The 25,895-nt window shown below is 29.6% G+C and overlaps 1 protein-coding gene and 1 long non-coding RNA gene across 2 annotated transcripts; both read left to right on the top strand.

The window, feature by feature from the left end:
- The first annotated feature begins 47 nt into the window (after positions 1–47).
- Positions 48–3,805, top strand: LOC149516400 (uncharacterized). Its single transcript, XR_016345697.1, has 2 exons — positions 48–573; positions 3,065–3,805. It is a non-coding gene; the product is annotated as an uncharacterized LOC149516400 (long non-coding RNA).
- Positions 3,806–20,456: 16,651 nt separating this feature from the next.
- On the top strand, positions 20,457–24,863 carry LOC111292390 (cholesterol 22-monohydroxylase CYP90B51-like). Its single transcript, XM_022884765.2, has 8 exons — positions 20,457–20,787; positions 20,876–21,200; positions 21,281–21,433; positions 21,537–21,791; positions 21,895–21,987; positions 22,087–22,165; positions 22,299–22,405; positions 24,392–24,863. The coding sequence occupies exons 1-8, from the start codon at positions 20,585–20,587 to the stop codon at positions 24,644–24,646; spliced, it is 1,470 nt and encodes a 489-aa protein (XP_022740500.2). The 5' UTR covers positions 20,457–20,584; the 3' UTR covers positions 24,647–24,863.
- Positions 24,864–25,895: the final 1,032 nt, after the last annotated feature.

Below are 25,895 nucleotides of genomic sequence, written 5' to 3' on the forward strand. Positions count from 1 at the left end.
TATATATGAGAAGAAAAGATTGGGATAAATTTAGCACCTCTTTAATAATCCAATAAGGATTAAGGTTAAGTTATCCTGACTACCGAATCGTTAAAAAAAAAAAAATGTTTTATTGAAGGGACAAAATGGACTATCCATCCGGGTTGCGGAACTTTCTATACCCGAATCAGAAAATTGCAGTTACCCTCGGCATCAACTTCAGCAAAAAATCACTGTAGAGAAGCGAACCAAAATCTTCTCTGCTGGCTCGGCTTCTTCCCTCCCTCTCCCCTCCGTTTGGTTCAATTTATCATACAAAATCGATCACAAAGATACTTTCTAATTCCAGTTCCAGCTATAAAACAGGAAAAAAAAAAGAAAAAGGTGTTTGGTTCGAGCTTTTACTATCCTAAATTTTATTAGGAGAGAAGCTGAGAGTGTTTGGTTACAAAGATCGGAGAAGAAAGATCTCCGGTTTCTAGAAATGATAACTCGGTCTAAACTCGTAGAGCAAATCAGAGATTACCAGATCCGATCTCAAAACAAGTGCGCTGCTCTTATCTTTTTCTCTCCCAAACCCCATATCACTTCCTGGTACGTTTATTTTTTATTTTTTCCTCTTTTATTTTCATTTCCCTTTATTTACTATTTTATTCAATATATTACGTTTAAATTTCGTCTTTTTTTTTTTTTTGCATGTTTCTATATATGTTTGCTTATTTGTTCGATTAGTAATCAGAAAGATTAAAAATTTTCAATTTTTTCTCGGTTAAGGGATAAAAAAACTGAGAGGTCTAGATTCGATCAAAAGCACTTTTTTTTTTTTCTAAACTTCGATACTAAATGGTTTTGAAAATTTGGAAGTTTGGTATTGTTCCAACTTCCATGATCATATTGCTGGTATTAACTAGTATTAAGTTGAACAAAATGAGAAATTTTGCTCATTAAGCTTCTAAGATAGATAATTGGCGGCAAAATTATTGAGTGCCCTATTTAGCAATTGGGTCTTGCAAGTACTTTAGCTTGTGGAACCTTGTGGATGCGGTTGGGTTTTTTCAAGTCTGATTGAAGATTAGAATGTTCTTCAAATTCATTGGTGTTGCTTGTATCTCTGCGATAAATTATTGATTCTTGTTTGAAATTTTATTGTTTATCCCAAGGTTATTATTTGAAGTGGAACTGATCTTATTGAAGTAGGAGCATATTCGATTCGCTACTGAAATTGTAATAGTTGAGTTGTAAAGCAACCAAAGAATGGCTTTTAGGTTAGTTACCTTTCATTTTTTCTGGAAGTGGGTGTAACATTTGAGGAGTTAGGATTGTCCAGCTAGGGTAACTTGAAATTTCCTCTAACACTTCAAATAAGCTATCTGAAAGGGACAGGATATCGTGTGAAGGAAAAACAAGCTAGATTCCTACTTCTAGGGTCTAGCCATTCTGCAGTAAACTTTCAACATTCTGAATAAAAAGATTGTTTTTGTAAAGTTATAAGGTAGTCATTTCACATATTTTCTTCAAGCTTTTCACTTATTGTTATTAAAGATTCGTTGCTATGTCAATATCCATTGTCGCTCTTTAAGCTCCTGAATTTTATCTGAGTTATAACAACAAGGTCATGGAATTTGCTTAGTCACAATTGTCTGATTGCATTTTGACACGGAAATTAAATTTTTGCTTATCAATATTTGGAAATATGCATTTTATTTGATGTTGATTTGATTATGACTCAGTTATTTTTGAGTCCCATATTTTATATGTAATGAAATCATCTTGCATACTACTGAAAAGAGGTATGATGAGCCCTCTTTTGGTCCCAAACTCAAGTTGAGTTTTAGATAGTCCTGTTGCTTTGAAATGGAACATACTAAGATCAAATTGTGGTAATTAACTACTCTAGGGACCTGATAAATAAGTGCGATATCCAGTTCCAGAGAGCACCCACCATGTCATCTTACTTTAATAAGGCCTTTAATAGTGTAATCACTATTACCTGTTCACCTCAACAGTCTGTCTTTGGTTGAAGCTTTTTGATGATGAACACTTGATGATTGACTGTAATTGCTTCAACTGGAGTTTACCATATGCTATTACACTTGTAACAATTTGGGGGATGGTACTTAGGTGCAGCACTGGAGAATCATTAAGCTGCGACAAAGGCTCTTAACGATGGTGTTAACTGTAGAGATTTGAACTTATTATTATTTTTGGTTGAAAGCAAGGTCTTTGAGTTATACTTGCTCTGATAACCTTTTTGGTGGATAATTTAGAAAGACAGTTGACTTACGAGCTATCTCTACTGTTTGAAACTGAAGTAATGCATTTTGACAATGACCTTAAGCGAAGCTGTATACTATGGTTGCTTCAAAACCTAAAACTTCCTGCCTGTTAACTATTCCATTCCATTGCCTTCATAATGTATATTCAAGAAGGAAACTCTGCAAATTTCCGCACTGGTAAAGATTGATAAATGTTACAGATGGAAGATTGTTACCATCACTAAGTACATTGGTTTCTTGGCAGATAACAAGAGTTATTACTCATTGACAGAGATACATCTTTTAGTTGGGTTTCATCACTTTCACTAGGGACAAACAACTGACCAGCTGAGACAAAATTAGACCTGCTTATATTGTTGCTGCTCAAATATATCAGCCATTTGGAATGAATATAGCAATTTGCTAATTCTAGATGTGGGCTACAGTTAGTTTGACGACAGTTGACAGGGATCACCTTAATTGGGATGGCTAAGACTTAGATTTCTGTTGAAATACGGAGTCTATGTCGATGATTTTTCTAGTGTTTTTGAGTCATAGTTAGCTGATCCATCTATCAATCGGATGAAACATAACAATTCCTTGTTTAATCTTTCCACTAGCCTTGTCTTTCCTCAGACATCATTATAGATATAGAAGTATAGTGCCAGTCCTGTGAGATTATAATTATTCTCTCATCCCTATTAAGTGGGGTTCAGTTTTTCAGACAAAAAATCCTACTGCGAACATTTTAACGTATCATGCTTTTTAGCTTTTCTCTTGCATACTTTGGTTTTACATGTTCTTGATGAGATTCTGTTGATTTCATGCAGGATTGATGTAGCTGTGGCTATTTTTTGGGCCTTTGCTTTTGTTGTTCTAGTTATACTATCCTATTTGTCCCTTTATTTTAGGCACGTCTGGCTGTCCTTTATTGCTATATGCCTTGGTATTTTTCTTCCTGTTTGCCTGAGAAGTAATAGACAGGCTCTTGTCAAGAAGAGGGAGAGAAAATTTCTATTACCTTTGTCTATGTGAGCCTTTTCTGGCATTGAAAGTACTTCCATTGATATGAGCTGCCCTTGAATGGCAACTACCCAGCTTAACATACGGGGCGCATTCACACAGCTTGGAAATTGATCTTGGTCAGTGAAGACTGTTGACCATCTTCTTTTAATGTAGATGGTGTCGTTTCCTTTTCATTTTTCATCATAAGACACACAAAGCCCATGGTAATTTTCCAGGCACTTTGAAACTGTAACACTTAACAGTTCAGCCAATAGACATCTGGCCGTCATTTATCTTATCAGGTACCTGTAGAAATCTGGGGTTGCAGGAAATTTAATTATTTAATGTTCTGTGTACAATAAAACAACAACATTCCTGTAAAATGAGAACCAAAGGGGAGACACACACAGATGTGCACGCACAGAGAGAAAACATTAAAATGGAAGAAAGTGGTTATATGAAGCAAGATACTTTGATTCCTTGAGAAGTAATTTTGTTACAGAGTATCTAGGATAAGATTTATAATCTTGTTGATTTTCTTCTAATACACTTGAAATTTGATGTCATTAACTGTTTATTTGTGATCTAGTTTACAATATATGGAACATCAGTCTTCTTGCTTCAAAGTTCAGCTTGAAATATGAAAACTGTGTCTTTTGCTTGTTGGTGTAATTTTCTGTTAACAAACATCCATACCGTCATGGTTTCCTAGGGGACCATTTTGTTCTGTTCACCCTAAATACGGCTCAAGGTACCAGTGATCATTAACAAAGGAGAAAAGTAAGAGAACAAAATTAAGTGATGGTAATGCGTGACAACAAATGGCATGATTGCTCTTGATTAATGAGTATCTGGCCCTCCAACACATGCATTCCAAAGGAATGTTGGGGGGCCTTCTTTCTTTTCTACTAGTTGGGTAAGAAATATGCCGATATTTAATTGTTGTAGCAATCGATTTAAGTTTCTTCTTCGAATTAATGGTTAATGCCCTTTGTTTCGTAAAAATGTCAGTACTTTCTAACTTTTCTGTTTGACCTCTCTAAACTCGGTAGAGTTGGAATTTATTTTCTGATTTATTCTTATACAATTCTTTACTGCAGCCATTTGGTTGATGTTCTATTACATCTGTATGAGATTTGTTTGTTAGATTGAAGCAGATGGGAGGTTGAAAATATGGTTAAACTGAGAGTTGTAATGTTTTTCCTTCATTTTTTTTTTTTAATTTCAAGGAGCTGGACGTCTACCATGGTTTGATCCCATTCATGGTAATGGTGCATGGCATTTCTTCTGTTGGTGAAAGAAAAAGGGAAGGTAGTGTGGCCCTGCGACCCTGCAAAGCACCTTTATCTAAACATGATGTTGGCATGAAGTGGATATTTGGCATGACTGGATATGCAATGATGTGTTGTTGCCTATTCTGAAAGAAACTTCAAGGGAGTAGCAGTTTAATGAAGAGAAAAAAAGGTGTGAAAAAGAAGGGTGCATGCCATTTTCAAAGCCAAATATGATCATCGAAATCTTTAAGGAATTATTGCAATTAAGAATGTCAGGACTCTGAGTCTACTTCCAGTGAATATATAGTCCATAAAGGAAACTAAAGAAAGACCTTACCCTTCTAACCATCAGTAGATGATTATTCAACCAAGCAGAAAGCAAAAGCTAGAGTGAGCCAATTTGGTTTTCCAAACTAAAGCCAAATCGAAAAAGGGCAAATTAACTTCATTCCATATTCCCTTGATATGAACACATTCTTTTTTCTTTTCTTTTTTTGTTTTGTTTCATTTTTGAACTGGAATTGATGAAAATGGAAATTAAAGGAGCATTGTTAATTTCTCTAGAAAACACACCTTTTAAAGCTACGAGAGTCGTCGTCGTCGTCATTAGTAAATATAATCCACTTGAATTGCCTGGATAATCCACATCTTTAGAATAATTAATCTTTCAAAATGTTTTCCTTAATCATGTCAAGGTTGGCCCTTCCAAAACAATACATATTTATCCACCACTAACTAAACCAAGAGACATGATGGAAAATACCAAGAGTTTGCATTTGCATGTTCCAGGCTCAAATCACTGCCATATAAAAACCAAAAGAAACAATTAAATAAATCAAGAAAAAGGGTTCTTAGTTCTTCACCATTAAATTAAAATAAAATGAAAGTAGTCAAAGATTGTGATTTCTGACTTTAACTTTGGCTGGTAAATGAAAGCAAGGTTTTGCTGATGGATACTTTTAATATACTTTTTAAAGTTAATTAATATATATTATTTGTAATAATAAATTTGTATTAAATGTAATAAGTGATAATTTTATTCGTTATTTTTAATACATTGGATGAAAATTACTTTATATAATAATATTAAATATATTTTTATGTACTTAAAGATACTCATATTGCATTGTATTAATATTTTTATCTTTAATGTCATTTTTTTGTAATTATTTTTATCTCATTAATTTTCTATAATAAAAAATTTATTTAAAAAAATATTTATCCTAACAATACAACTTTTTTAATTGATGCATTTTAAAATGCTTATATTTAAAAAATCTTCAAAATTTTAAAATTCTCAATCTAAATGCACTGTTAAAATTAGCAAAATAAAAAAAGCAGAGACCAAAACGTCATCATTTTGATTGTTGCTTCAAAAAATTCCTTGAGTAAGGTGGTGCCACGCTTTTTTTGTTCCACCCCGGGCGTGAGCAATCATTGAGGTCCCTCTCCCTGTTTTCACAATCATGACGGGTGATGGAGGTTTGATGGTTGTCGCTGCTTCTTGCCAAAATGGGACCCCAAATGCTCTTCTTCTTCTCCCCCTTCTTTTATCTCTTATGTGTTAGTCCAAAATTCTCCTCCAATTCTCAAAGATATTGATTTTATAGGTATTGGAAAGCTATATATTTATATAAAGAAAAAGTAAAAAGTTGGTCCAAAAAATTTTTTTTTTCTAAGAATAAGACATTTTTTTGATAGATATAGATAGAAAGTGGCACCAATCTTTTTGGAAGGACGCATATCACAAATAAATTTAGTCAACAAAGATAATAAACTAAATCATGCAGCTAAGGCCCTTTCTTTTTCATCGATTTTGGCATTACTTAGTTTTGGTCCAAATATGCAGTGGGAGTCTCTTGTCTTTGCTGTTAGAACCTGATTGGAATTTGGAGTCTAAAACAATATTTGTGGATAAGTGCATACATCAAAATGCAAGGAGATGATAAAGATACTAGATATACAACTCAATAGCAAAATGCATTATTTGACAGCTTGCTGGCCTTTTATGGCTTAGTCTCTCTAGATTTTGGATTCTAATATGTCAGTAATTTTTATACTTTTTATTCAATAATCATCTTAAAAGATAACATTCAATAAATATCGAATTCACATATTAAGATATATAATTTTTTTTATCTATCATTCGGCTATATGTGGCCCGATCTTTTGTATAAAAAACTTGACTCTCTTCTTTTCAAAATTATAGTTATACCAAACAAAAGAAAATGCTAACAACTAATAATTCATGCGTTTTACTGGTTGGAAAGTGAAAGTTTTGATGCTTTTCATATATATTGAAATCGTAACAATACTTTTTTCGAGAAAAAGTTGATTGAGACAAATTTGTTCCACTGAACTTAATGATGGATGAAATGAGTAAACATGGGTTCATGTGACACACGAGATGCTTTTGACAAGATTAGATATATACTTTCACTTAATTGTTAAGACCAAATCATATATATAGTATGTTTGTATTTGTTTTTTAGAAAGAAAAATATTTCAAGAAATAGTTGATGTGAGACAAATTAGTTCTATTGAACTTAATTATGAATGCAATGAATAAGTATCGGTTCTTGTCACACATGAAATGTATTTGACAAGATTAGAAATATACTTACACGTAATTGTTGAAGACCGAAGGCCAAATCATAGATTAATCATAGATTGTTTATATTCCTTTATTAGGAAAAAGTTCATTATTTGTTGAAAAAGGAGGGAGAAAAATTTTTTTGAGTCTATCTTCTCAACCATGAAATTATTAGAAAGACTATTATAAATAAATTTGTTTATGGGTCAAACTATCCATTTAGTTTATGAATTTATATAACTCAATTATTCAAGTTAAACTTTGGACATGATTTTTTGAGTTCGAGTTTGATCCATCTAGTTCAAGATATTATTTTATTGAAAAAATTATTTTATTTAATTTTAAAATAAATTTCAAATATTATACTATTTTGAAAACTCGAGCCTTTTAGGTTTGATGAATTGGATTGATCCTTAGATAAAAATTTTGAAAGATTAATTAAATTTGATTCGATCTTATCATAAATACTTTTATTTATGAATGGAATTAGAAGAAAAATGAAAAAGAACTCAAAATTATAAGATTAGAACACTCTTAATGCATGAATTGAAAAAAGAATAGTTCTAATATTAAGTTGAGACATGCTTTCCAATTTTCTTATCTTACCACATGGGTCTCGACAAGTCCAGTTCCCATGGTCTTTTAACGTTCATCAATTTCATTGGTGACCTTAGGAACGGCAAGTTGAAGCGCCGTTATTTCAGGCAGACGGTTCTTTGTTCTTTGGAACGTTTTGTTCATCATCATCCTTCAGATATCAACAAATGTATTTCCATGAATAAAGTTGAAAAAAAAGTTAAATATCTAATAAATAAGAGATGAAATATTAAAAAGAAAATTTTGTTTTATTTATGTTTTACTTGATAAAAAAAGATAAAAATAAATAAAAATAAAAAACAATAATTTAATAATTAAATTATAAAATAAAAATAATTTTTTCTTACTCATTTTCATCCTTCCTATCAACAAAACTTTAATATTCATTATATTTGGATGAACAATGAAACGAGAACATTGGGCAATAGTATTGCAAGCGTAGCCAAATAAAAAACAATAATTTAATAATTAAATTATAAAATAAAAATAATTTTTTCTTACTCATTTTCATCCTTCCTATCAACAAAACTTTAATATTCATTATATTTGGATGAACAGTGAAACGAGAACATTGGGCAATAGTATTGCAAGCGTAGCCAACCTGTTACTTTGATTGGACCTGCAAAAAGTTGACTGGCCATTGCAGTGTTCATTCAGACGTAGTCTTAAAAATCTAAATGATTGAAACGTAACAGCAGTAGAAAAGGAGGTCAGCGATCAGGCGAAAGGTGCAGTACCACAAGAGTGTTGAATGCTAGTGGTAGTAATAGTAATTATTTTTTCAGAATGTGGCCGCGGCATGCGTATTTCCCTGCTCTACAAAAAGGTGTAATGAACTACTATAAAAAAAGCAAAGCAAATCCTTGCTTCACCCCTACTTAATTTCCTCATTACCGTACGTAAATCTGCTCTTGTCAATAAATATGCCTACTCCCCCGCGTAGCAATCTTTCCACCTTTTTTTTTTTTAAAGAAAAAGGGAACAAATTTCAAGAAAATAAAATCGAGCATTTGATGTATTAATTGTGCATGATTTTTTATTAAAAGAATAAGTTAAAATCTTATGTTCTTACCTAAAAAAATAAAAAAAATATTATGGCTCAATTTAAAACAATTAATAACATCAATCTTTTATCAAAAAAAAATTTAATTTAATGATAAAAACGAATTTATAATTTTAAAATTTTTTGTTGTTTTATAAAATGTGCGTTAGATTTAATTTTATTTAAATAAATATAATAATTAATAAATTAATATAATAAAATAAAAGATACATTATAATATATTAATTTTTTGACTCAATAAAGTAAAATTTTCACTTGTAAATTTTTACCTTATAAATTGTGTAAAATAATAATCGTACAATCGAGTTAATATTACCTAAAAAAAAAAGAGAAAATATTACTTTCCGTTAAGGGTTATTGTGATGGGAAGACGAAGAACCCCTTTGTTAGACTTTCGAGGGTGTTTCCTAGATAGATTAGAAATGGAGTCAAATCAAATCGGGCTGTAAAGGGTCAGGACCGCCCCCACACTACCGGCTGTAAAGTACAGGGTTGTTGGGCATTAAAATTGCCGGGCCATGCGTCTTTTCACCCACACGTGTACACTTCGCCACGTGTTACATTCCCCACCCCTGCCCATGCCTGCAATCATTGGCTGTCTTCCTCACCCGCACGAGTGGTTACGTAAATAATATATATATATATATATATCTACAGATTTGCTTTTCTTTTGTTTTCGCACATTAAACTGGTTCCTCATTGGACGATTTGATTTTTTTGTTTATTAATTAATAATTAACAAAATAAATTCTTTTTTTAAATTATTATTGATGAAACATTTATCCTTTAATGGCTTGGATCCTGTAAGTACAATTTAGGATTTGTAGGCTAAGATGAAGGCTGAATTTGGTGATTGTCATTGTGTTTGCCTGCAGAGAAAAACTTTTCCTTGAAGTAAAGCATGTGGATTCTTTAGGAGAGAACTTTTGCTCTGATAAGTTGGCACAATGAGCTTTCACGTGAACACCAATATTGATGAATCTGTCTAGATTAATCAATTACAATTATGATATGAACACCAACAGTCCATCTATCCAAATATTTCCATTATGATTACTATTATTATACTCATTAATTATGTGTCGATTGCTTTTATTTTAAGGTGATTAATGTATATTTAAAATTAATTTAGGATCAAAATGTTAAATAAATAAATAAATAAAATTTGATATTATAAGTATCGACACTAAATTTGTTTCAAAGGAATTGTTCTGTATTAATTTATGATAAAAGTAATTATTAAACATTTAATTTCAAATTAATTAATAATAAATAAATAACTTCAACTTAAATATAATGTAGACACTTCCATTTAGTTTGGGATTAATTTATGTTAAGATTAACTTTTAAATGTTTTTAATTTATTTTTGGTATTATATTTAGTGTAGAGTAGGGAATAAATGAAACATCAGTACTCGTAAGCTTTTTAGATTCGATTCGAATAAAATTTGAATTTGATTTAGTTATTATTGAGTTAAACTTGAACACGAATAGCTCAACTTATCGATCGAGCCAAATTCAAGTATCCTAAAATTTGATTCGAGTAATTCGCGAGTCTAATAGAGATTTTTTATTTATATATATATATTTATTATTTTAATTAAAATTTATAATTTTACCGTTATATATATATATATTTATATATAACCTTAAACTCATTTGCTTCTTCTTTTTTTATTCTTCTTCAACGATGCCTCTCTTTTTTCTTTTCTCATCTTATCCTAGTAGCCACCCATTTCCTTTCTAGCACTTTTCCTTCATACCTTGTTTCAACATAGCTGTCTACAAATTTAACAGTTGTATGCATATGCCTACCCCTACCTTCGATCAACATTAGTTTATGGCTGAATTCAAGTAAAAAAAATTCTTTTCTAATTTTGGTGTCTTAGTTTTTATCTGATTTGTTGCATTTATCATCATTTTGCTCCTTCAATAGATTTGTTTTGCTAGGTATGTTCGAGCCATTAGTTTATTCATGCTTCAACTCTCACTCTTTAAGGTTAGATCATTGCATTTTTCACTCTTTCTAGGTATTGCTTTTTCTGCCTACAAATGTATTGTTTTTCAATTTTAATTAGATAGAAAAGACTTGGGTTTGTGTTAATTTTAGATGAAAAGTTGCTGATTTCTTCAACAAATTTGATGTATGCCCCAACCTTTAAACATTCACTAAACTTAAATTATTTGCTATGATAAAGTTAATTGTCAAAGCTTATTTGCTTTACAAGCATGGGGATTTAGTTAAAAAGCTTTAAAAAGGAGAAAATGTGCTATAAACTATGAATAACACATTTTTATTGGGTAATGAGCTTTATCGAGCAAGCTTGAGCTCGGTTAAAACTTTATTTTAAGTTGAGCTCGAGCTAGATAAATAGAACTTAGTCGAGCTCAAGCCGAATTTTGAGTTTTAATTTTCAAGTCGAGCTCGAGCTCAAATATTATAGTGTATTGATTTAGCTCGGCTCGATTACACCATAGTTTAGAGTTGTTATTATTATTTTAAAAAAAAGGGAAAAATTGTTTTGTTGAAACTTAAAGAGGATTTAATTTTGATTGGATTGTTGAATTAAAAGTGTTCTAATTGAAAAAGGATTGTAAAATGGAATCGGTTTGAGAGTTGGATTTGGATTAAAAATTCAAGGTAGAAGTTGATTAGGAAATCTAAACCAAGAAAACTCATTTTCTTATTGTAATTAGGATTAGAGGCCTATAAAAAAACCCCATTATGATCAATTAAAAACAATCAAGAAAAAAAAGTAAAAACAAAAAAATTAAAAGTTTTTTATAATCTTTTCTGGTATTTTAGGTTTAGATAATTATAATTTTCTTTTAGGAGTTTTGTGTTGAGGAACATAATAATTAGAGAAAAAACAAAAAGCAATCGACAAAAGCAAAACCATCGCACTGTCTCTTCACCATTTTCATTCCACTGTCGGAGCTCGATCGTAACAGTGCCCAGCCCGTTCACTATCTTGAAGAAAATTCAAGCACATTAGTGAACCCAAATCATTTAGCTAACCCTTTTTTTTCAAGCTTAGTTAGAATTTTGTTGGGCCATTCCAAGCTCAATTTATTTTGGATTTTGACTTAGACTTAGTCCGATTGGTATAATTTTTATTTACTTTTATTTATTTTATGCTATTGTTTATGGATGTTTTAAAATATATAAAATAATAATAAATTTTTTAAAATTAATTCATGATATAGGATTTTTATAAGTTCAAAAATCTTTAAATTACAAATTCTACTAAATTATTGAAAAATTTTATAATGAATTTTGAAAAATAATTTTTCATTATGCTAAATGATTAGAGGATTTAAATATTGAATTGTGAATTCTACCAAACAATTGAAGAATTTAATAATGAATTCTAAAGAAAAAATAAATTTTCAAGCCTACCAAATGATTGGAGAATTTAAATCTCTGAGTTAAATCTTACCAAAATATTGGAAGATATAATGATTCTTTTTAAAATTTTCATAAAAAAGGTTTTTCAAATAAAAATCTTATTAAACGATTGGGAGATATGCATAGATATAAAATCTTACCAAAAGATTGGATGATTTTATTAATTGTTTTCAAAATTAATTTCTTGAAAAAAAGAACACATTAATGAATCTGATAATGAACCATTTTCAAAGTAGGACACGAGTCTTCATAAATACTCTTGAAATAAAAAAATTATCTTAAATTACTGCTAAACGATATGAGTAACTTTAAAGTAATTTTTAATATTAAATTTACTTGGTAAAAATATAAATATATTCAAAGGTTTGGATAACATGAAATCAAATTAGTACCATCCTTTGATGAACTTTATGAAGGTACTATAACCTTTCATACATGTAACTATACTCCCACACCTACATCTAATTTCGTAGACATGAATTTACATTTTAAAGACACATAAGTCAAGCTTGGGATTATTCTTTAAAATAGGACATATTCTGTTAGGTGACCAATCATATCTAAACAAAAAATTAGTCGCGACTCTTTAAAATCAAACCTAATGATAGCTCTACGGATCTATACATTATGACATTTGATGACTTCATTTGGGATTGTCGAGAGTTAGACCAATAAATGAATTTGTATTGTCCAAGCCTAATTTTTTTTAAAAAAGATTTTTTTTATGCTCTTGATCTTTTTTTTTTTTAACTTTTAATATTCTATCATCTACTTGTATATGCATAATATGAGCTTTATACTTGGACTCCATTCCGTAAGAGAAAATAAAGTACTTATGCTTTCATGAGATTTTATGTCTCTGCATGAACTAGCAAAATACATTCATTCAAATTAAACCCTTTTCATTTGTAGCCTTTGATGGGTAAGGATTGTAGTGTCTTACTAGTTTATGATAGATAATGATGTGAGAACAATTTGAAAACTTTTAGATTTAACCTAAACCACATGTAGTAAAATATAAAAAGCTAACCTTAAGTTAGAGCCATATCTACCCATCATTAGAATGTAACCTCAGTTAGGACATATAAATGGACTTTTTAAATTTCATTTATATTAATTTATGTGAAATTTTATTTGATCTCTTATTTATGGTTAAGTTGTTTAATGTCATATTTTAATACAACATCATTAACATATGCATTCATCTGTGCATTATAATATGACAAACATTAGCAAATGCATTCATTTATCCATTTATACATTGTTGTACATATAGTCATGTATTTATGCATCATAATTTGTTGTGTCAAGCATTCAATGCATTTATTCATTTATGCATATAGGATCCTTAAACAAGTTAGGTTTTGAAAATTTTTAAACATTTATGAGCATGATAACTATGATACATATAGTTCAAGGATAGCTTCGCCATCAAAAGTGACAAGCTTAAGAAAAAAGAGACCACCAATATAAAAGAAAGGAGGGATGTCTAAACAAAAAGAAGCTGAAGCTTAAGTTGTGAATTTTGAGGGACAACAATTTAGAAGCTATATTTCATATCCACCATAGGTTTATCCTGCTTATTACCCAACAATTAATGAAATTACGCAAGCCCTTTACCAATCTGTGCCACATCTAATTTACCCACCCACTTACCAACCAACCTTTTAAACACCTACTTATGGGTCTAGTCCTATCACTACACCAGTTTCAATGCCTAATAGCCAAACAAGTGGTTTAAGAAGATCTATGAACAACTAAGAGAAAGTTTACATTGATCCTATCCTTATAACCTACACTAAGCTATTCTCAAAACTAATCAAGAACGGTTTAGTATTGTTAGTTATTCTATAATCATTAAAGTCACTATATCCAAAAGGGTATGATGCTAATGTCACTTGTGATTATCACAATGAAAACGTGAGTCACTCTGTAGAAACTTGTTATGCTTTTAAGCTCAAAGTGCAAAGTTTGATTAGAGTAGGCTTGGTGAGTTTTGATAAGCCGAATATTGATGAAAACTTTTAACCTAACCATATGAGGGCATAACTTTAACAATGATGATGATAGTTGGAGCTGTCTAGAGCTACTTGTTATTTTAAGATTTTTTTTAGAATAATACTAAGATTTCTTTTATGTATTAGGAATTCATTTTATTTTTTGTCACTTTAATAAAAATGACAAATGGGATGTATTTTCATAACATTTTCTCTTTCAGGTGAAACATCATTATATGATTTTATCTTTTCATATCTTCTCTTATACGAATTCTTATATTTCAAATAGTGAATGTTCAGACAATAATAATTATAATATGGGATTCAATTTTAAAAATTCATTCATATTGATAAACTTAATCTGTGAAGATTAGTTGTGCAAGTTATGTAAAGAGAGTTCAAAAGCAAGTTGTGAATATTGTTTGACCATTCATTGAAAAGCAAAATAGAGATGTCTCGTAAGCATGGGTCTTTTATGATAATTTATCCACAAGATAAGTCTATGTTTAATAAATGATTTTCAAAGAAAGTATTTATATTTGAGATGAAAAATTGCTAACTTTCTTTTACCTTTCACGAAAATAACATTTGTCTATTTGCTATCCCATTTGAGTCTATTATGATTATTTTTATAAAAAATTATAACCAAGAATCACCTTCCATATTGAGGGGTAAATTTTGGGAAAGATTTATTTGTAAAAAAAAAAAAATCACAAAAAGTCTTAAGGATGAAGATTGAAAAAACCCTTTCATTAAAAGAAAAATGAATGCCACAAATGATCTGAGGAATAAAGTGGAAGAAACTCTTTGTGAATAAATTCTTCTTGAAGAGAAGCTAATGAAGAAGAAATGATGTGACAAATAAAAAGATGAAAAAAATGAAAAGAAAAAGAAAATATGAAACGTGAAAAAATAGGGCAAATGCTAATATGCTTCAAATGATAAAATAATTCTTTGGTTTATAACCATTTAAACATATGTTTTAAGATTATTTTATTTTTTTTTTCATAATCCTTCACCTTAGTCTACATTACGTCTCTTAAAAGTCTATTTTGGTCAAATATTAGTGCTTGAATTAAAGAGTCAAATATTAAACTAAGGCATACTTATGATAAGACAATGAGATCCTGATTTGTTCCAGTGTTTTAGGATTGCTTTGAAATTATATGGGGATATAAATAATGAATGAAGTGAAAAAGAAATGAAAAGAAAAAAGAATGATGAAAAAATAAGAAAATGAAAAGAAAAAAAAAAGAAAAATGAGAAAGATGTGAAAAAAAAAAAGAAAAGGAAGGCTCAAATTGAAAACCTGAAAAGATAATTTAGGTAAAAAAATTTGTGTAAAATATATCAATGTCAACTAATGATTCTGCTAAATTGGGGTAAGGTTTGATAAGCTCAATAATTTGGGAACTCAATGGAGTGAGTTTTTGAGAAAGAATTCTATATTAGAATTCAAAATTACCTGAATATTCATTATTTAGATGTTGATATCGCACCCAAACAGTTACAGTTATTTGTTTTTATTCATTTTTTATTTGTTCTTAGTCAGATTTCTTTTATTCCCTTTAATAATAAATACTCATTTTTTTCTAATTTTTCTTGTTCTTTACTAACTTTTGTATCCCTATAACCAATTAAGGAAATGTATGATTGTATTATACTTATCATGAAATTGAAATGATGATTAATAAATGAATGATAATGTTCATAAAAGATTTTTGCATTCATTTGAAAAGAAATCCAAGATGACAAATAGAAAAAAAAATGAAATGAGAAAGATGAAAGAAACATGAAAAAATGTTTTACGGATATGATGACCAAGTGATGAAAATAGCAACGGATCAATCAATAGAGTTTGTAAGTTTTGAGCAAATAATGGAAATGGTAATGGATCAGTTATTTAAATTTGTGAGTTAATTTTGAAATTATTAGTATTGAGAAGCTGAAAAGAAAAATTATAAATGATGAAATTAAAAAAAGATCATAGGGTAGTTATGATCACCTAACAAATTGAAAAAGAAAGATTTGAGAACTTAAAGAATGAAGACACTAGAATGATCTTGAGAACTTTTTTTTGCCACAATTAGAATTGCATTCACAAACATTGGATTCATGCATTGCATTCATAAACATTACATTAATGTAATTTGTTTGGTAAGAAGTTATGATCTTGGATTTTGAAATAGTGAGAATGTGAAATATTTTTACTTGATAAGTTTTTCTAAATATGAGATTTTAATCCTTGTTGGAGGATAATTTTCGAAGATAGGATTTTGATTTCTGAAGAAAAACTTTTTAAAAAATGAGTAAAGTAATAATCCTCAATTGAGGAAATATTTTGCAAAAATAAAGCCTTTTAATGAGATTTTGATCCTTGTATAAGGAAAACTTTGTGAAGATAAAGGTTGAAACCTTTAGATGAAGAAAATGATTTCGAGAAGAGTTGGTAAACCTTGGTTAAGGAACTCTTCCAATTTTTAAAGTTTCATAGCTTTTATTTAGAAAAGTTTTTTCATTTCAAGGTAAGAATCTCTGATGCGAATCCTTGAAAAATTGAATTTTAGATTTGAACATTTCTATTACGAATCTTTGAATCTTGGATGTAAATCTCTAAGATTTTCAAATATGAATATTTGAATCCTTGATGCAAATCTCGAAGAATTATATAAATCTAAAGAACCTTTCGGTGAAAATCTTGAATCTTCGATTTGAATATTTGAATGAACCCTTGATCTCTTTCAAATAAGAATATTTTTTTATTTTAAAAGTTGTTGAGCTTCTAATAAGAAGAGCTTTTTTTTTATATTTTTCAAAATTGTTAAGCCTTTGTCCATGAGGTTTTATCAGGATAAGATTTTAAAATTATTAAGAAAATCTTTTTAAATGTGAATCTTTGATGAAAATCTCAAAAAAATTTCAAATGCGAACTTTTGAATCTTAGATGTAAATCTCTAAGATTTTCGAATGAGAACCTTAATCTTGGATTTAAATTTTTAAGAGTTTCAATTGCGAATCTTTAAATTCCTTGTGAATTTTTTAATCCTAAATTTTTACGAATTTTGAATTTTTGCAAACCTTGAAACTTGTAAATCTTTGAACTTTTACAAAATTTTGAATTTTTACGAATTTTTGAATCTCTTGCAAATCTTGAATCTTATGTGAATCTTTGAATCTTTGAATCTTTGCGAATCTTAAGTATTTTGTGAATCTTTGAATCTTAAAATTTTGTAAATCTTAAATCACTTGCAAATCTTGAAACTTGTGAATCTTTGAACTTTTCAAAATTTTGAATTTTTATGAATATTTGAATCTCTTGTGAATCTTTGAATTTTTACGAATCTTGAATCTTTTGCAAATATTTGAATTTAAATCTTGAATCACTTGCAAATATTGAAACTTGCAAATCTTTGAACTTTTGCGAATCTTTGAACTTTTACAAATTTTGAATCTCTTATGAATATTGAATCACTTGCAAATCTTGAAACTTGTGAATCTTTGAACTTTTGCGAATCTTAAAATTTTTGCGAATCTTGAATCTCTTACAAATCATTAAATCTTTGTGAATTTTGAATCTTTTACAAATCTTTGAAATTTTTTGCAAGTCTTGAATCACTTGCAAATCTAAAATCTCTTGTGAATTATTGAACTTTTGTGAATCTTGAATCTTTTGTGAACCTTAAACTTTTGTGAATTTTTTAATTTAGTTTATTTATGAATCTTTGAACTTTTGGGAGAATGTTAAATGTTTTTCAAGCCTTTAAATTCAAATCGAGAGTCTTTGAATTTAATTACGAAATTCTGAACTTCAAGTTGAGAATTCTTGAATTTCAAATTTTGAATGTTTAAATTTTCAATTGTGAACTTTTGAATTTCAGTTACTAATGGTAAATTTTTATTATAAATGAGAATCTTTAAATTTTTTCTTTGTATCAAATTTAGACGTAATAAATGTCTATATTTTTATACAATTCTTATTTCATAAAAAATTTGCAAAGATATAATATTATAAAAGCTTTATAATTTAATATATGTAAAATAAAATTAGTCAACAGTAATAAATATCTTTACTAGTTATTAACAATAGAGAGAATGCTTTTCAATTTTTAATATGCTTGTTTCGATTGTGGAGATTGTTATTTTCGCTATCAAAATTATAGCCTTAATAGGGTGGTTAATGATGAAAAAGAGAGGAAAAAAGGTGTAATCTTTGAAGTTAAAAGTCATTTCGTAATATACGTTTGTATAGAAAATGGTGGGGGCCTTGCTTTGTCGCACGTCCAAGATTTCTCCATGATTAGAAATGAGAAAATGAGAAGGTTGATATCAATAATGGTTGGTAAATAGCATCTAGCTAGCAGTCATAATCATCAATCAAGTTGAAATAAACTATGCCTTTGCTATCCAATAAAATGAACCTTTGAAGAATCAAAAACTTAATGTTTACGTTGATGCCATGATTAATGAGCTCCATGCAAGAAAAAAAAAAAAGGTTAAAGTTGACAAACCTCAATTAAATCTTCTTCAGTTATATAGGAGGATCTTTTTCAATAAATCATATCATACATATGTGCTTGTCAACTTAATTGCATGAGGTTGAAAAAGCTTTGAATATCAATAGAATATAGCTTAATATAATTGTGTCACATTGCATATATTAAAATCTTAAAAATAAAACATAAGATTTAACTTAGTCTATTTATGCAAGTGATATCCAATAAATTTATAATATTTTTTATTTTAAAATTGTGATCTCTTTTGTAAAAAAAAATAATTATAAATGATAACTATAAGATAATACATAAGTGGTATAAATTTGTATCACATTTAACTAAAAATAAGAAATTAATTAAAAGAAAATAATTATTCAAATATAATTGTCATATATATAAGAAAAATCATAATCCCTATGTCCCATTTTCTTTGTCTATCCTTTTTTTTTTTTTTGAGATATCTCAAAATTATGTCCTATTTTTTAAAATCTAAATCTCTTTTTTTTTTATATTTTAAAATTATTTTTTATGATTTTTTTATTTTTTGACATTAAAAATCATAGAATTTTAATTTTACAAAAAAAAATTAAAATTTTAATATTAAATACGTTAAAATCAATAATTTTTTAAACTTCATAAAAATCTATATATAACAAATATTTTGAGACAAAAAAAGCATAGTTTATCATCCACAAAGTTAAAACTTTAATTCTTTTAAAGTATTAGTACTTGCTTTTGTATTAAGTCACATATTTTGATTTTTTTTAAAATAAATAATATTAATAATAATAAAACTAATATTTAAGCAATGTGAGGTTTAATATTTGAGTTTCATTCATGTTTTTTTTTTCTTGGGGAAATATATATTCCTATCCAAATAAAAAAAAGAAAAGCAAAGCAAAGGCCTCTCACTCTGTTTGACTGTCCGAACCACATTGGCCCGCTTCTGGTTGGTGTTCTGCCCATTGACAGTGCTTTTGGGCTATGCCGCAGTTATCACAGTTAGACCTTTGACTCCGCTGTTTGCATGAAACTTCATTTCACCCCTAAAAATAAAATTATATGAAATAGTTATTTGACGTTTATATATATTTTTTATGTAAATCATATCTCATAATTATATTAATAAAAAATTATTTATTTATTATATATAATACATTGAAATAAATATTTATTATTTAATTATTATAAAGATTATATAATAAATAAATAATTTTTTTAATAAATAATTACATAACATAATTTAAATGAAAAAATATGTATACGGACATGAAATACATGTTTCATAAAATCATATCTCCGTCCTTTGTCAGATGCAAACCAAATCCAATAAAATTATATTATATGGGATTTTTTTTTTTTTGCTTTGTTAACCAACATAAAATCACTGACAGTTAATATTGTTAAAAAAGTTAAAAGTAAAACTTCCTTCCACTCATAATTAGTTTTTAATTACTGTAAAAAAAAAAGGGGGCAGCAATTGCTCCTTTATTCGCATTTATATATTGGCTATCAGAATAAAGAAAACAGATGCAGCAAAAAGCTTTGATCATCAGAAAATAATGTTACGAATTTGAAATTTTTATTTGTGAAAGGCAAACACTTTCTTAAGTGTAAATCCCATCAATTATTTGCCGCTTTCCGCTCTTTTGGCTTAAAAGGTTATAGAAGGATTCATCCAATTTGTTAGATCATAAACGTAAGCTTATTGGCTAATTCTAATTCAAAGCTATTTACTAAAGCTTTTTCCATCAAAGCCAACTGCCCACAAGTGACTTAAAAACTCCAGAAATGGAATTTGCTTTTCAGAAAACGAAAGTAGATATCTGATTTCTTTCTTGGGAAACCAAGCAAGTTATTCAAACAAAGAAAGAGAGAAGGAGCCAGGAGAGGATCTGAGGAAGGAGGAGTCGGTCTCCATGCCTGACTCAGAGCATATTTTCTTGTTTCTTCCTTCTATCTTATCTCTGATTCTGTTCTTCATACTCATCAAGAGAAAGCAAAGGAGATTCAATCTTCCACCAGGGAACATGGGGTGGCCTTTTGTCGGAGAAACAATCGGTTACTTGAAGCCTTACTCTGCTATATCAGTAGGAGAATTCATGCAACAGCACATATCAAGGTAAAAAATTGAACTTTCCCAATTAGAAAACCAAGAAAAGTAAAGCAAAATCTTGCTTTTGTTTCCACTTTCAATTAATAACATGCAGGTATGGGAATATCTACAAATCAAATTTGTTTGGCGAGAAAACAATAGTCTCTGCCGATGCTGGGTTGAACAAGTTCATATTACAAAACGAAGGAAGATTATTTGAGTGCAGCTATCCAAGAAGTATTGGTGGCATTCTTGGGAAATGGTCGATGTTGGTTTTAGTTGGAGACATGCACAGAGACATGAGAATTATATCACTAAACTTCTTGAGCAACGCCAGGCTGAGGACTCATCTGTTGAGAGAAGTAGAGAAGCATACCTTGCTTGTTCTGAGTACTTGGAAAGAGAACTGTAAATTTTCAGCTCAGGATGAAGCAAAAAAGGTCAAAAAAAAAAATCGCGAAAGTTGTATATAGCCAAGAAAAATTGGGTAGCTTATCTTTTAAAGGAATTTGTTTTGCAGTTCACTTTCAATTTGATGGCAAAAAATATTATGAGCATGGACCCTGGACATCCTGAAACTGAGCAGCTCAAGAAAGAATATGTTACTTTCATGAAAGGAGTTGTTTCAGCTCCTTTAAATTTACCTGGAACTGCTTATAGAAAAGCCTTAAAAGTAAACTATCAAATTAATCCCAGATATACTTTTTTTTTTTAAATATGGGTTCTAACTCATGAATCTGATTGTTTAGTTTTGTTTCTTGTTCTGCTTTTTACAGTCTCGATCAACTATTCTGAAATTTATTGAGAGAAAAATGGAAGGGAGGAAAAGGAAAATGGAGGAGGGAGAAGAAAATATTTCAATGGAAGATGATCTTCTTGAATGGGTTTTGAAGGATTCAAATCTTTCGACAGAGCAAATCCTTGACTTGATTCTGAGCTTGCTTTTTGCTGGACATGAAACTTCATCTGTAGCCATAGCCTTAGCCATCTACTTCTTGCCAGGTTGTCCCATGGCCATTCAACAGTTGAGAGTAAGCAACTACCGACCATTTCTCTAACAGTGCAATCTTTCTTTTCCGTACAATTCAACTGCTTTGATTGATCATTTTCTTTTATAATTTCAATTAAACACAGGAAGAACACCTTGAAATTGCCAGAGCCAAGAAGCAATCAGGGGAGATAGAACTCAACTGGGATGATTACAAGAAAATGGAATTCACACAATGCGTATGCTCTTTTAAGTGACCTTAAATCTACATTCTTTTGGGTCATTTAATATGATCAAGATCATATTAATTTTTTCTTTTTCTTTTTTACTTTGTAAAGGTTATCAGTGAGACACTTAGGCTTGGAAATGTTGTCAGATTTCTCCACAGAAAAGCTCTCAAAGATGTTCGGTATAAAGGTAAGTTTAAGATAATAATCTTATATATACTTTATTTGTGTTGATAAGTAGCTGTTACTGGCTTAATCAAGCAGCTAATTTAAAAATGGAATTTGAAACTTTTTTTTTTTAATTTTTCTGTGTGCTGGAAAAGGGTATGATATTCCATGTGGCTGGAAAGTGCTTCCGGTGATTGCAGCTGTGCACTTGGATCCCTGTCTTTTTGACCAACCTCAACACTTCAATCCGTGGAGATGGCAGGTCAGTCTACTTAATTAAGAGATCATGCCTTGTAATAATTATTCTTGATTTATTTTAATATTTAGATTTTTTTTTTCATTTCTGTAAATTTGCACCTGTAATATTTAGATATTCCTTGGGATACCAAAAAATAAATAATCAAACTAATTTTTGAAAAATGATAATAAACCAAAGAAAAAAAAAAGATAAGAAGAAAAAGATAAGAGTATGAAACTTTGCTCATAACTCTTGACTCAGTCAATCTTTATCACTATTTTGTAAGGAACTGAGATCAATCATGTTGTCCTGAAAGGAGAAAGAAATGAAATATATCTTACAAATATGAAGATGCGTCTTAAGTCTAAACTCCTCTGCTTGATTTTAAATAGATAAATGTGATTAAAAATAGAAAAAAAAATTATATCTACACATAATTATTATATAAATTTCATAGGCAAATGAAAACATAAGAATTAAATTAAAATCTAAAAGAAAAAAAATTACATATGTGTTCGAACTATGTTTAAAATATATATACTGCGATAGTATTGGAGATTTTGGCCTAATAATTAGTACAAGTATTTTTTAGGTTGATGATTAAATTTTTGTTTCAAAATACATATTAAAAATATAAAGTCCTAAAAAAAACTAAAATATTAATTTGAGACATATATGTTATGCAAACACAAGATAGGTGGTCACAATTAATTATGAGGAGCATAGCATAGATTTGGTGATCTACAAATAAATTCATTTGGACATTAATACCTTCCTTTTTTTTTTTTTTTTTTTGAAAAACATTCTTGGGGAATGATAGCATTGACCAAAAGCTCTCTTCTTTTTTGGTAAAATCTGAATACAAAAATTTTTCATCATTGTTAGCAGCGTGGGAATTTTTAGGAATTGATAATTCGTATAAACATGTAAATCATGTGGGGTATATATATATATATATATATATATATATAGTTCAAGTTCCATCAAAGCCGTTGATTAATGTCGCATCAGGTTAAGGCAAATAAGCATAGGAAAATTTCTGAAAGAGAAAAACTATGATCCAACGGATCGTCTAAACACATGAACTGTCATGATCAATGAACCGTTGTTGCGATGCTGTTCAGACGTAGGTCCCTTCAAGAAAAAAATGGAAAATTTGAGCAAAAACCCAGTAAATGTAAAGCAGACCAGACCAGCTCTTAGGGGTTTGGGGTCGTCCAGCCTCTACTCTCGTGCGTGTAGGGAGGTGTGGGGTTTTAAGATTATGATTAAAGCCCCCATGTGGCTGTGGGGTTCTCGCATGCACGTGCAGGGGGGGTGTCCTTTTTGCCATCTGGTGGTGGGTCAATTACAGTTCATAGACTGGTCCAATTAAAAAATTACAAACAAATTAAATATTGTCAGTAATTAAACGGAAAAAAAAAGTCTAAAAGATTCATATTTACCCAGATGGTTAAAGAGAGCAAGGAACCATACAAAATTGTACCAAAGTTGATAGAATGACTAATCTCAGAAGAATTTTTTTTTTTTGGGGGGAGGGGGGGGGGACACGTTCCATACATTTTTTTTTTTTTTTGTGTTTTGCTACAAATACGTGCAAGTTTGGTACATTTAGATATTTTCTCATAAAGTTTCTTACTTAAAATCTTCCTCCTGCCATTATCAATCATGATTGTTACATACAATAGTCGACAGGGACTGTTATTTTGTTAAAAACATCAGTGTGCATGAATTGTATCGGTCCCGTCCAATCAAATTCAATTTACATTTTTAAAGGCCGACCAATAGTCCATCGTATTGCATTTTGCATTACACGGATGATCAACCATGAATTTAATTAAGTTTATTTGTTTGTCAATCCGAAAGCGGCTTCAAAAAAGGTTATGATATATACAATATTCCTTTTGTTATCTTAATTTCATGCTTGCATCTTTCTTGGTGTAATTCTTTAACTGCTTAAGTAGATTATTGAACTCTCTTTGTTGATCTGGTATTCATTTTGATATTTAGCAAAATAATGGTAATCGTGGGACGACGTCGTCTACTTCATGCCCGACCACGACGACAAGCAGCAATCACTTCATGCCATTCGGGGGAGGACCACGGCTATGTGCAGGATCTGAACTGGCTAAACTGGAAATGGCCGTTTTCATCCACCATTTGGTCCTCAACTACCAGTGGGAGTTAGCTGATAATGATCAAGCCTTTGCCTTCCCTTTTGTCGACTTCCCTAAAGGCTTACCCATCAGAGTCTTAAAACCTTAAAAAGGGACATCTCAGCCGCTTGGTTAGTACGTGTTGCATATAATAGATATATAGGCATTTGAACCAAAGCTAAGCTACTATCATCAATGGACATTGATCATCTGGATTGTACGTCGGAGACGCGATGATGGCGGCTTTTGTAGTTTCCAACGTTTTAGTTGTTTGACGTTTATATATACAATTTATATATATATAAAAGGAAAATCAATTTATATAATTTAAATTTTTTTAGTTTTACATATGTTTTTAACCATTTATTTTAATAGATTCAAATGATAAAATTAAATTATTTTTTCTTATGTTTACTTGTCTCTTATCCTTTAAATCTATTAAAATCAAATGTTATAAAAATGTGTAAAACTTTTTTAATTTAATATTGTGTAAATTGATCACTCCTCTATATATATCCACAATATTAATGTAAATTTTTATTTTATTTGGTTTCATATGGGAATTATTATTATTATTTTATTACTATTAATTTATATATACATATACATATATATGTTATGACTTTTCTTTCAATGTAGTTTACTTATTTCTTAATAAAATTGGTATTTAATTTGGGGTAAGGTTTAATAATATATATGGTGAATGATCGAAGACATTTCAAATGATTTTTTTCCTCACTTGATTTTCCAGTTTTCCCTAGTTTTGTCAGTGTGCTTATTCTAGCACATGCATAAAGAGTGACGTTCTTCCGAAGTTTTATAACATCTTAATTTTATTTCTTACCCCTTCTAAAAAAAAAAAAAAAAAAAAAACAATCCCAATCCAAAAATCATGTGATTTTTGGTTTACTCCCTTTTCTTTTTCTTTTACCTTCCCATATCTCGTTGTTCCTCTCGGCTTTCCTATAACATCGAGGGAATTGACAAGCACTTTTCTGGATAAATTCATAAAATTAAATAGAATAAAATAAAGGAAGAAAGGAACATGAAATTAATCAGATGCAAAATTAATACACCTGATTCTGTTTTGTCGTTTGGGGAGGGTGTCGTCTTTCCCGTTGGTCGCTTCTCTCAAATATTGACTATCCCCCGTTTTAAAAACGTAGTTCTAACGGTATTGGTTTGGCACCATGCAGATGCATATCTTTGGTTATTAATTTGCGGGCCCTCTTCTCATTACTCTTTTGTCCTTGCCACCAGTGGCTCACTTTTTTTCTATTCAGATAGAAACATTAATTTTAATGAGATCAAAAGTAATTGTAATAATAAAATTAATATTAATATTAAAAATATATTTA

The sequence above is a fragment of the Durio zibethinus genome, chromosome 10 (genome assembly GCF_047325235.1).
Source record: "Durio zibethinus cultivar Kanyao isolate XHJ-2024 chromosome 10, ASM4732523v1, whole genome shotgun sequence".
NCBI classification, from domain to species: domain Eukaryota; kingdom Viridiplantae; phylum Streptophyta; class Magnoliopsida; order Malvales; family Malvaceae; genus Durio; species Durio zibethinus.

Coding starts and splice junctions, on each gene's coding strand:
- LOC111292390 (XM_022884765.2), top strand. CDS start 20,585: ATGCCTGACTCAGAGCATATTTTCTTGTTTCTTCCTTCTATCTTATCT. Junction 21,434..21,536: donor CTTATAGAAAAGCCTTAAAA/GTAAACTATCAA, acceptor TGCTTTTTACAG/TCTCGATCAACTATTCTGAA. Junction 21,792..21,894: donor TGGCCATTCAACAGTTGAGA/GTAAGCAACTAC, acceptor AATTAAACACAG/GAAGAACACCTTGAAATTGC.